Source organism: Heteronotia binoei, chromosome 13, assembly GCF_032191835.1.
Source record: "Heteronotia binoei isolate CCM8104 ecotype False Entrance Well chromosome 13, APGP_CSIRO_Hbin_v1, whole genome shotgun sequence".
Taxonomy (NCBI): domain Eukaryota; kingdom Metazoa; phylum Chordata; class Lepidosauria; order Squamata; family Gekkonidae; genus Heteronotia; species Heteronotia binoei.
In genome coordinates this window covers 48,496,301-48,509,332 of record NC_083235.1, presented here as the reverse complement: position 1 = coordinate 48,509,332, position 13,032 = coordinate 48,496,301, and the positions used below count along the sequence as shown (strand labels likewise).

The 13,032-nt window shown below is 38.2% G+C and overlaps 1 protein-coding gene across 2 annotated transcripts in view; it reads right to left on the bottom strand.

Annotated features, from left to right (window-relative positions):
- HELZ (helicase with zinc finger) overlaps nucleotides 1-13,032 on the bottom strand; it is a 236,220-nt gene that overhangs the window by 186,326 nt on the left and 36,862 nt on the right. For both annotated transcript variants that reach the window (XM_060252939.1, XM_060252940.1), the window contains exons 3-7: nucleotides 11,827-11,863; nucleotides 6,901-7,025; nucleotides 5,951-6,007; nucleotides 1,753-1,804; nucleotides 950-1,025 (exon numbers count right to left, since the gene is read on the bottom strand). In XM_060252939.1, the coding sequence (XP_060108922.1) occupies nucleotides 950-1,025; nucleotides 1,753-1,804; nucleotides 5,951-6,007; nucleotides 6,901-7,025; nucleotides 11,827-11,863 (347 nt within the window). The remainder of the gene's footprint in view (nucleotides 1-949; nucleotides 1,026-1,752; nucleotides 1,805-5,950; nucleotides 6,008-6,900; nucleotides 7,026-11,826; nucleotides 11,864-13,032) is intronic.

Genomic DNA, 13,032 nt, shown 5'->3' with positions numbered 1-13,032 from the left:
TGTACTTCAGACAAGAGGGTACTGTTGGAACGGAACATGGAGAAACAGAGTGGTTGCCCACTGGCAAAGGTGTCAGGTAGCAATTATTTTATCTCCCTGTCTCTTCAATCTATATTCATTGCAGATCATAAGGAATCAAGAAGACACTGTTAGGACAAAATATGGAGAAACAGAATGGTTTCTAATTGGCAAAGGTGTCATTCAATGATTGTTTTATCTCCCCACCCCTTTAATTTATATGCAGAATATATCATAAAGAAACCTGGATTAGATTTAGATGAAGGTGGAATGAAACTTGGTGGAAGGAACATTAACAATCTGAGATACACAGATGACACCATAACAATGGCAGAAAACAGTGAACACTTCAAACTACTACTGATGAAGGGATTAAAGCATAAATTACCAAAACAGGATTACAGCTGAATAACAAGAAGACAACAGTAATGACTAGTGGGGAATTACACAGCTTTTAGGCCGACATAATTCATAGGGTCCCCATAAATCAGAAGTTACTTGATGGCACTTAACACACACAAACAGTATACATACACTAATATACAGGCTTCAGTGAGATCTAGGCCTTCATAAATTAACAGTTATAGCGGAAGAATGAAAATGTACATAGAGTTACAGGGTTTTTTAAAAAAAAATTAAAATAACTTATGTTTAGCATTGTTTCTGAATCTAAGATTTAGGATGCCCTGTTTAGTAATTTGTCCCCACCAATCAATGACTGCTTGTTAAATGCCAGAGGAACAGATTGTTAAAAATAATACATAAAAATCTTATTTGGATACTGACAAATGCTGAATATTATTGATGTTCTCCACTGCTACATGTACTTCAGTTTTATGCCTTGCTCTCTTAATGATGTATTTGAATTTTAATTAAACTTTAACTCTATCAAGACATATTACAAATTATTGGAAAAAATGCATCGCTTTACCTTTTGCATAATGTGTACTCCTCACTACTTGTAACTCCCCTTGGTGGGGGCCGAAATTGCCAGCCATCCTGAGATCCTGCAGTGCAATTATAATGGGCAGGTTATTTTTCTGGTTGCCAATATTTTACAATTCCTGATGCATTAGTGCTATTCAAAATCAGACCAAATACTTGGTTCCAAGGCTGAAGACAGTCTATTAGTTACTCTACTTGCCAGGCTGAGGAAAGTAAATGCTCCTTTGCCTCAGTGTCAACTTCTGTCAAATAGAATTTTATGAAAGATAGCTTAACAAATAAAGTTGCTATAATTAAGAGCCACTATAATCAGGAGCCATTTTACAACCAGGACTTTCCCTACTGTTTTTTCTTCCCAAGACGGCAGTGCCAGAAAGGGGGAAGGGGTCAACAGCTCAGAAGCCCAGGTTCAGCAGATTAGCATGGGATATTAAAGACTGTACGCCTATTCTCAATCACCAAAGGACAGTTCAAGCATCTTAAGTTAAGACATTCTATACAGACATTACATTTGGGGGTCATTATATTTCATAATATTAACTTTTAAATTGATAAAAATCTCAGTGGGAAGATCCAGGGCCTGATCAAAGTAATTCTTACTATTCCCTGCAAGCAAACATTGTTGTTTCATGACAACACTTCAAGTAATGGACACTATAATTGATTTCTTATCCCTATCATTGTTTTCTCAGACATAAAAAATGGAGGTGGGGGGAAGATGGCTTAAGCAATATCTTGGTAGACAAGCATAACTTCTCCTTCAACATTTTAAAAACCTGTTTTATTTACCTTCTTCCAAATCTTCTACATGATATACAGAGGGTACTTTGCCAGCTGCTGCCTGCAATTAAAAGAATTTTTAATACATGATTCAAACAACGTAAGATTTTAAATATAGTTTCTTAAAGCCAATAGGCTACTCAATACTCATTAAAAACAAACAATGCTTAATTGCAGCACCTATATCTTTACACAAATAGCTCTCAGAAAAATGAGACAGCAAGGAGGAAAAATCAACCATAATGAGAGAAACAACCTCTGCCCACTATGTCTATATGTATCAGTAAGAAAAATATTTTTATAATATTGTAAATATATTTAATGATTATAAATTCATTTCTGTGTGTCTTAATATCAAATCACAATCCCATCTTGCCAAGACAACAATGTGTATCGCATGAGCATTAAAGCTCCATATCTGAATTATCTCCACTCTAGTCATGAAAGCAATAAATCATGACCAAACATAAATAATGATAGCATTTTTCTTTGGTACAGACAAAAAAAAATTCCAGGAGCAGCATTCCACGATGTATGCACTTGTAAGAATCATAGACACCATGGTGAAAATGGCAAATTTTGAACTCTACATAAGGTCTTCATATCTCAAGAATTAGAGCAGAAAAGTTATTCAAGAACCAGCAAAGCAGTGAGTTCATTGACCAATACTGTTACAAGATGACCCTAGATTTCCACAGAATATAGTAGAAAAACACCAAAATGACCATGGAATATTAATGAAACTACTACAATATAAATACTCTATCAGGGATTAGTATTCTTCATAAATATTTAGATTGAGACAGCCACAATAAACATTCAAAAGCAATAATAACAACACAGTGCAAATGTTGGAGAGCATTTATCCGTGACTAGTGTGTGTGTGAATACTCCATTAAAAAGAGACGTGTGGGTAAATGCCTCTTCGAAAAAGGCAGACTGGAAACGGTAACACATGCTAGCGTTCCCATCAGAGGCTCATATGATTCCCACCTTTGCTTGAATTAATTTTGTGAAACAACTGAAGTTAAAGAATACAACCTTGAAGAGTAACAAATATTTTTAAGAACGAAGCAGAACTTTTTTACAACTGAGTCAATTATAGCACTAGCACTTTAATTCTACCCACAGGAGTGGGCGTATCGTCTGTGAAGCTTTGAAAGTTTGAATGGGGATGACGTTTGTACACTGAATGGACTAAGGAGTATTGAATGTAGATTAGAGAGGTGTATGAACTTTATAATATTTAGTATTTGAACTGTGTTGATATTATTATTGCTTTTGAATGTTTTTGCGGCTGTCTCAATCTAAATATTTGTGAAGAATACTAATCACTGATAGAGTATTTATACCGTAGTAGTTTCATTAATATTCCATAGTCGTTTTGGTGTTTTTCTCCAATACTGTTACAAAGCAGACGCTTGATAAAGGACTTTTGTCTGAAACGGGCTATATAGTAACCAATTATCCATTGGGTAGCACCCTATCATTATTATTCTATATGTTGTGTCATGATTTATCGCTTGTGTGACTGAACTGGAGACAGTTCAAATATGGAGTTTTAATGCTTATGCACTTATGTGTTACATACACACTGTTGTCTTGACAAGATGGGATTGTGATCTGATATTTATTAAGACACATAAAAATGAGTTTATAGTTATAAAATATATTTATTTACAGCATTATATTTTTCTTATTGATATATATAGACAGTGGGGTGAGATTGTTTCTCTTTCCATTTGATATATTTACACACATCTAATTTTATTTCAAATATAGTCCCAAACACTAGTTAAATCAAAATATAAAGAGGATATTAAGTATACACTCTTCCCTCAGTGTCACTGATGAAACAACAATTAATTTTCTGAAAAGCAACGTATACTTTTCTGCATTAAATGGGTAGTTTTTTAAATAACAAACTAAAACCTGGATTTAAAGAGAAAGATGTTCCTCATGAACAAGTCATGTTAGACTAACTGTATCTCCTTTTTGACAGTTACTACCTTTCTGAATCAGGGGAATGCTGTGGATATACTGTCTTGATTTCAGTAGGCTTTTTATAAGGTTCCACATGATATTATTGTTGACAAGTTGGTAAAAATGTGGTTTGGATCCTATTTGCAACGGGTGACAGGTGGATTTGCAACTGGTGACAGATCGCACCCAAAGAGTGCTTGTTGATGGCTCCTTATCCTCTTGGAGAGGAGTGACAAATGGAGTGCCTTAGGGATCTTGTCCTGGGCCCTGTGTTGTTCAACATTTTTTAAATTACTTGGATGAAGGAACAGAGGGAATGTTCATTAAATTTCCAAGTGATACTAAACTGGCAAATACAGCAGAAGACAAAATCAAAATACAGGATGGTCCTGACAGGCTGGAATACTGGGCTAAAATGAGATAAGTGCAAATTTCTGCATTTATGCAAAAAAAAATCAAATACCTAATTATAGGATGGGGGAGACTTGTCTTGGCAGTACTATACAAAAAGGATCTAAGAATCTTAGTAGACCATACACTGAACTTAAGTCAGCAGTGTGATGTGGTAGCTAAAAAAGGCAAATCCAATTTTGGGCCGTATCAACAGAAGTATACTGTCCAGATTATACAAAGTATCAGTTTACTCTGCTCTGATTAAACCTCACTTGGAATACTGTGTTCAGTTTTGGCCACTACAGTTTAAGAAAGATGTTGGCAAGCTGGAACATGTACAGAGGAGGACAATTAAGATGGCAAATATTCTGCAGTCCTATCAGAAAAGGTTTAAGGAGCTGGAGAAGGGACAACTAAGAGGTGATATGATAGCCATTTTCAAATATCTGAAGGGCTGGCATATACAGGATGGAGCAGAGTTGTTTTCTGTTGCCCCAGAAGGCTGGACCAGAACCAATGGATTGAAATTTAATCAAAAGAGTTTTCAGCTGTACATTAGGAAGAACTTCCTGACAATTACAGCAGTTCCTCACTCAAACAGGCTTCCTAAGGAGGTGGTGGGCTCTCCTTCTTTGGATGTTTTTTAGCAGAGACTAGATAGCCATCTGACAGCAATGCTGATTCTGTGAATTCAGGTAGATGGTGAGGGCAGGAAGGGATGAATCAGAGCTCAGCTCTTGTGGCCCTTTCTTGCATTCCCAGGGTAATGCCAATCATCACTTTGGGCTCAGGACAAGATCTTCCTCTAGGCCATATTGGCCCAGGGATCCTGAAGATTTTTTGCCTTTCTCTGGGCATAGAGCAGAATTTGGGGGGGGATAGTTGCGAATTTCCTGTGTTGTGCTGGGGGTTAGACTATATGACCTTTGAGGTACCTTCCAACTCTATGTCTCTGTGTACTGTGGAGCTTTTCCAGGTCCTCCTTTCTACCACATCCCACTTCCTATAATTGAAAACCCATCCTAAAGACCCGGAAAGTGTCCAGAGCAGCTGTTAATAAGGCATAAGGTGCTGCAGAGAGGTGAAAATTGGCTCTCCCATTCACTCATCTACTCTCATGATATGAACTTTCTTTGAATCTCAGCCTTGAAGTTGCAAACTTAGAAAAATAGTGCACTCCTGTGCCATGTTACACAATTGAAATCCACAACCTTAGACTGAAGTAATTGCATAAGATTGCATTTTAGACATTTACTTGGCCTGTATTGGATTTTATTAGATTCAGCAACAATTGCATCCATGTATTCGTGAACAAACCCTGACTTGGATAACCCAGACCAGCCTGATCTTGTCAGATTTCTGAAGCTAAGCAGGGTTGGTTATAGTCAGTATTTGGGAGTGAGACCACCAAGAAATACCAGGATTCTGACACAGAGGCAAGCAACGACAAACCACCTCTGAATGTCTCTTGTCTTGGAAACCCCGTGGGGTCACCATAAAGCTGTGACTTGATGGCCAAAAAAAAAAAAATCTTGCACAAAATTAAAATATTCTGTTGCATATATCAATGCAAGCAGAAGTTCTTTATGGCATGAGAGGCCCACAGTGGATAAGTACTATTAGACAAAGAAATTTTAAAAAATTTCTCTAACATCTACCCTGTTAAAATCCACCAAAAAGCCAGCTCTCAACTTTCTTATGTCTCTTCAAAACAAACCCAAAACAAACCCTAAGCATTCTTTACTGTAGTTTTTAAAAGCCAGTTAAAGCATCTTAATAAAACTCAGCATCATATACAGGATATTTTTTTCTAGTATTGTGCATATTTTACCTCTGTTTCAACCAGAAGCGTTTTCAGCCTTGTCAGATCTTTAGTTACCATTCCATTCTGGCAAGAAAGAACATCATCATCACACAATGCTCATTAGTCCTTTAGTATTATAAATATAAACTGAAAGAACTTTTTCTATCCAGTTTTTACAAGGTTGAGAAGTATTAGTCCCATTCTTAGTGGCATTTTTTAAAGACAGTATTGAACTGTCTTTACATGTTACAAACTCACATGTTTGGTGGCACTATAAGGCAGTTTATGATAGGGTACAAATACACAGGGAGAAAAGCTGGCAGTCATCCAAGCTGATATGTTCAAAAATAAAAAAGTACAATTTCTCTCTTTAAATCACACACCAAGGAAAACTTTCTATGGCATAGAAATAGTCAATATCAGAAATTCAGAGGAAGAATTCATGACATATGCTTGCTCTTTTGCAGGCGATCCCATATATTTTTCTCGGAAAATGCTTCTCCTAACCATGAAAATGTCTTCAGTGAAACCTTAAATATAATTAGTTACAGTGAAGCAGCTGACTACACTGAAAATCAAGGACAGCTTAAACCTCACCTGTTTAGAATCGAGGCCCACCCAGACTAACATTAACGATACATTCAGTATGAGAGGCTCAAACTTCCAGGTATCCTCCCTCACCTCAACATTTTTTCCTTACCACACAAAATAGGCAATACAAGCTGATTTCTAATGTAAAACCTAGACCTGCATGATTGCCAGCCCCTTCTTATCAAAGGTAATATTTCAAAGACCATAGATAAACCATCTGTGACAAAAAGAGAAGTTTTACTGGTACATTAATGGAACAATGATCCATATTATTTCAGTTATATAACAAATATACAACAACTCTGGTGGCATTTTTGCCTTCTGCTTTTTATGTCTGCTGACCTAAACACCTTGGTTCAGCAGTAAAAAGTAGGGTTATCACTTACCAGTGATTCGCCCATCAGTGATTTAGAAAGAGCATTAGATACAATCTGCAGCTTCCCTTTAAGATGCATACAGCAAAGCACTGCACGGAAAGCGTGATCTTCCTTGGCCAGTCCCTCTCCCAGTACTGAAATAAAAACAAATTCCATTACTTGCCACAATACAGCAGAAGTTTAACTCACCCAAAGTTTTCCTTGCTTTAAAGAAATAAAAATTACAATCACTAATGAATGTAAAATGCTTCTTCTACTCTCCACTTTCCCTTTGTTCCTTCTAATCTATATCACACTTTCTAGCTCTCCTTTGATTGTAAACATAGCAATGTACTCCAGAGAGACAAACCCTTTTCCCACATGATTCCTGTTGCCACAAAGGGCACATTCACTATACAACTGAAATTAATTCATATAATTTGTATTCATTTCAATAAAACATGTGCAGAGTACATTCCCGGTAAATTTCACCTAAACACAGTTGGCAGCAATCTATTTATTTCAAAACAGGCCTAATGAAATCAGTGTTGTAAGCTATTTTTAAAATATCCACTGTCTTAAATTGATCATACAAAATTCAATAAAGAATTAAGTCAGAACATGAATTCCCTGTTCTTGGTCATTTAAAAACGGAATTCGCAACATCAGCAATATGAGCAAACGTAAGAACAAATGTTGAAGTGAAGGGTTAAATGCAGCAAAGCACTGTTTTGGCCTTCCTTGATCAGTCCTTCTCCCAATTAATAATCACAACATATTTACATAAAAAACATACAGCATCATCCAGTCAAAGTTCACAATTAAACTCTCCTGCTAAAATCAGTTTGACCTTTCAATGCTTACATTTAGAGGAGGTGATGGTCAAAATTTGAATTTATTTTATTTATTTCTGTACATTTATAGCCCGCCCTTTTCCATGAAGGGCTCAGGGCAGATTTCAACAAGCTAAAACATTAGAACCAACAGTAAAACATCCGAATAGTTAAAACAATTAAGCCAATAAATTAAAATTAATTATTTAAGACGGCATGGATGGTATGAGCACATGAGGCATAATTATCATGGGCAGCCTAAGTTGCCCAAAGATGTCAACAGTATTGGCCCCAATTGAAGTGGCAATCATTGCTGGGAGGCCAGTTAGATGGTATAATAGGCTAAGGGATCAGTTTCAATAAAGAAGGTACAATCAATCAGGGTTTTTTAAATGCCACCTCTCCAAAAGCCAGTGAATATAGCTAGCGTTAACAGCTATGCTTTCTGTTACCTTTCCTTTTCTCCCACCATGACTCACAGAAAACCTAGAGAAGAGAGTTTTCTCACGTGTCATACCAGGCCTTAGAGAAGGAAAGCAGCAGCTCAAATCCTTTTCAGTACTGCCCTCTTCCCCAGTGCCTGCTCTAAAAGGAGAGTAAAGACCCTCTCTGAATGTGCACAGGCAGTGTATTCTTTCACTTCAAGTAGGGCTTCAGATGAAGCAAAAACTTCAAGAGTCCCTTTTGCTACTCCCACTCCTCCACAGTTCAGTATCCCCCAATTTTTTGGTTTTAAACTTTTAATGTCCTTTAATAGTCTTATTATAGAATTTCTTGTTGCATACTGCTTTACAATTCTTGAAAAGCAGCTAGCAAATTTGGCAAAATCAGCTTCGTTTAGTTTAACACCAACATTTATAGAATCAGTTATTTTGACTTAACTCCCCCCCCCCCCATTAATTGGATTAACCCTTGAAATGTGCTGGCCATTGACAGTATTTTAAGGAACCTATTTGAAGTACATTTGGGATTTACAATGGCATAAGATGTTCTCATATAAGAACACATCAATCAGGGACTAGGGGGGGGGGGGGAAGAGTGCAACCGTGAAAAGGAGCTGCAGAATGGCCTGTGGGAGGAAAAACAGAAAAAGAGAGCAGGAGTGGGAATGATAAAATCAATAAGCATGCAAACCCTGTATGAGAGGGGAAGGTGAAAACAAAACAGTGTATGACTAGAGAGAGAACTGAGCACATGCTCTGTTATGGGCACAGCAAATAAAGGAAGGTTACAAAAGAGATTCATAGATCTTCAATATCAGAGTGGGAGGGACACACACTTTGTAATAAAGAAAGAAAAACAGAGTAACAGAGGAGTTAAAATTAAAGTAGTTAATATTGTATCAAACTACTTTTCCACAGATGATGTATCAATACGGCCCTCTTCTGGTAACATAATGTTAAATGGTCCTCAGCGTGATTTCAGAGGTACATCAGTTCTCCTATAGGTTTGGATCCAACCATCAGCAGAAGTCACAGGCAGATGTAAATTTTCTCCACATTCTCCTTCCCCAGCACCGGTAAAAATTATTTCCGGAGCAGTAAACCAAAAGTTGTACTGACCAGTGGGTGGAGCTGAAATCACCACTTCCCCTCTCCCCTCAGTTGGAGGCATGCTTTTTTTACAAGGGAGGAGGGTGTGTATTTACATGGCTTTTTGTACAAGCTGGTTCCTTCAACCTCAGGTATCATTTTCATAGGGGTCAAAAGAGAGCTGGCAAAGGGCAACCACAGAAAACACACATGTCTTCCACTGACAGACGAGTAGATTTAAGCTACCATTTACTATCTATAAGACGTCAATTAAAGGAATGTAACTGATTGATAATCTGTCTTTTAATTAACCGACCTATTAAATTTAAAATTATATGCATGCTACCAAAACCACAAAGAAATTTCTGATGCACTGAAGCATAATACAGTTTAATAAACAAAAAAAATGCCATTTGTTGGTAGTAGGAGATGAAATATTTTATCATAGTAACATGCTATAACTAAAACAATCTAAAATAAAAGAATCACAGCAATTGAAATTGGCCCTTATCAATTTAAATGTCTGTGCATTTATATTTCATTGTAATCAATCTTGCAATTAAAAGCTTGCAGACAATTTCATCAGGACAGTTCTGTATAAATAAGCCCAAATATCTCAATATATTTTACATTTCGTGACAACCATTTCCAAATCAGAAAACTGCAGGAGAAGAATCACATGAAATCTGGCCTCTTTTAGCACCACAAGAAATGCAAAGTCAACTTAAATGTACATATTATTTGAAGTCAGTTTGCTCATATATCTCCATTCAGAAAAGTAATAATAAAGGACTCCACAGTTATCTAGAGGATAAGGTACCTAAATATATAAATTTAACTACCTTTGTTATTTTGCTAAATCAGGGTGTGACTCTAAAAGCTAAATACAAAATCAGAATACCAGACATTCTAAAATTCCATAATCATGAAAATACTCTTGGCTACAGATGGGCATGAACTGCATTTTTGTGGTTGGGTTCAGGGTTTGTGGTTCAGTTCAGGGTTCACTGCTGAACCACAAAGTGACCCATGAACTTAGCTGATCTACGTCAGGGCCTGCGTGAAGTTGTAGTTCACAAATGGGACAAGGGGTGTTAAGGAAAACTAACCCCCTTGTTTGGCAGGAATAAGGTGGGTTGCTCACTTAGATAAGGAAAAGTGGTGAGCACTCTGAGCCATCAGATGTGGTAGAGAGCATGTCATACAGACCATTACTTGCTGGACAGTGTGGATGCAGCTTGGGAAAGAGAGCCTTTGGTGCTGAGCAACATCTTCCCAAACCTGGTAGTGGCTTAACAGTGTATCAGGATAGGGGGATGGGGCTGTTCACCTCTCGGCACTTTGTGTGGGCAAGGATAAACAAGGCCAGCAAACCTGGAGCCAGGGTGAATTTGCCAGAACAAAGGCAGCCATGAACAGGCTGTCTAGTGCAGCCTGCCCTGAATTAAATAATTAACTGATGATGCAGATCAGCAGATTTGAATACATTTAAATAAACTAGTTAAACTCACGCTGTTATCTCAAGTCTTCACTTGGTGTAAGGCAAATTCCATCTTGCCTTTCCACAAGGGTTAATGTGTATAATAATGGGCCTGGTTTTCCTTGCAGGTGTTACTAATTAGTTTCTCTACCTGCCCAGTACCTTATCATCTTCAAGGTCACAGTGGAAGTGGACAATTAACTTCCCATGAAAGTGTGTCTTCAATGATGGGAGGAGGGAAGACCAGGAGCAATCATGTAATTTTCTAGCATTTTCTCCTGGAGATGTGATGCAATTGGATGTCATCTGCATCTGACTTGGAGGGCCAAAAACTATACTTGCTATATGACTCCAGAGGTTAACCAGCTGAAATATTCATGGACTGCAGACCTAATTCTATGCTTTGCAATTGCTGAGACCATAGACTACACTTATTAGAGGCCTTCATCTGGACGTAAGTTTGTGCAGCTTAACACAGCTCCTAAAGAGTGTTAGGTACGTAAAGGGTGATTACAGATGGCCAGCTTGGGACAGCATGAAGCCACCCCAAAGAGAGCTGGCCGGAAAGGGAGTGAACCAGAAGCCTCCAGACAGCATGCGGCCTGCCCCTGAAAAAGGGACAGGCTGCATGCGCCCCGGAGGAGTCTCCGGAGCTCTCATGCGCCTCCCAGCCACTCCCCAGGTGCTCTCCGGCCATCCAAACGGCCAGGAAGCGCCTCCAAACCGCCTTGAAATTTAGGCACCACTTTGTAATTGGTGCCTTTCTAAGGTGGCTTCAATCCAGTCCCAGGAGGGCTGTGATTCAGACGGGGACGGGAGGCAAATGCGCGCATGTGGATATGATTTTTTAGTTCACCTGCCTCCCATCCCCAGGGCGGCTTAAAACGCTCGTCTATTAGCACCCATAGCTAGCTTTTTTCGTTTTGATTGCTGTTTGATCTATGCTAATCTGTTGGCTATATTTTCATTAAATTGTCTTATTTTCATAATACACTACATACACACACATATTAACACCAGTCTGGGTCAGCCCACTGATTCCCTGACACTTGGATACTGGGACAACAGATAATATTGCTATAGAATGTAAGTAGTAATTAAACCTGCATACCATGCCTACAGTCTTCATCAGCTTTTCCATAGTTTTTCTGCAAAAAGCAAAGATTAATTATTAGAAACAGCAGCTATGACTAAAACACGTCAAACTTTGCTTCTCACTTGCTTAAGGAGAAATTACTCTGAGCACATTTTTATAATCAGAATATTACATTTTACAGCAAAAATGCCCCTAAAACTGTTCCCCCCCCCCAAAATTAAACTCCAACAGAAGCTCTAAGGGCCTGAAGAACTTAGACTCACATGTCCCACTGAGATGGAGGTTTACGGAAACATGCACTATTGGTGTTTGTTATATTTGGATGAATGGTATTTCATACAAAGTGTCTTTAAGAAATTATTCCATGGTGATTACATTTTGACAGGCATACTTGCCCTATGGCTTACAGGAAAACACAATCACAGGGAACCCATCAACTAAAACAATGACTATTGTATGCTCTGCATCTCACCCGACCGACCAACCACACATATACAATAATACTAAAGATATGGATACTAGTATTAAATATACTACTCTTCTTATCTGTGCAACTACCTTGAGGTCCATTTAATACATAACTGCCCCCAACACCCATCTTTCAGAAACATTTGTTGACCAAACTTCAAACACAGAAACCTTGCATCTTCACAACCTTGATACATAATTATCATGGTACTGAGGCTTCTCAGATCGAGTCTAACATTGCTGCTCAGCAGAATGCAATGAGGCAAGTAAAAGGCACTTTGCTCAACTGGCCTGGAGAAAAAAACATCCTGTACTTTTAAACAGAAGCACAATAGGTGGAAACAAACACATGAAGAATTTCATGGCATGTGGAGGTAAATCAAGTCACCTGGTATTTGCTTCAGATCAAACTAATAAGCCTATGTTAAAGAGTGAGGACAGTTTTCTCAAAGTCAGTTACCAAACCTAACTGCATAGCGTACTCTGAAGCCAACCAGCAGAGACTTGAGTAGGCACCTACAGCAGGGAAGTCTGTATGCCCTTTAATTCCTTCTCTGCTTTTTCACTCTCTCTCTAGCACAAGGGTGGCCAAACTGTGGCTCAGGAGCTGCATCTGGCTCTTTCACAAATATTGTATGGCTCTTGAAGCTCCCACCGCTCCATCCGCTCACTTGGAGAAGGCATTTGTCTCTTTAAATCATTTCTCCAAACCAAGCCAGCTGGCAGCTTGGATAACACACTTAAAGTTCAAGT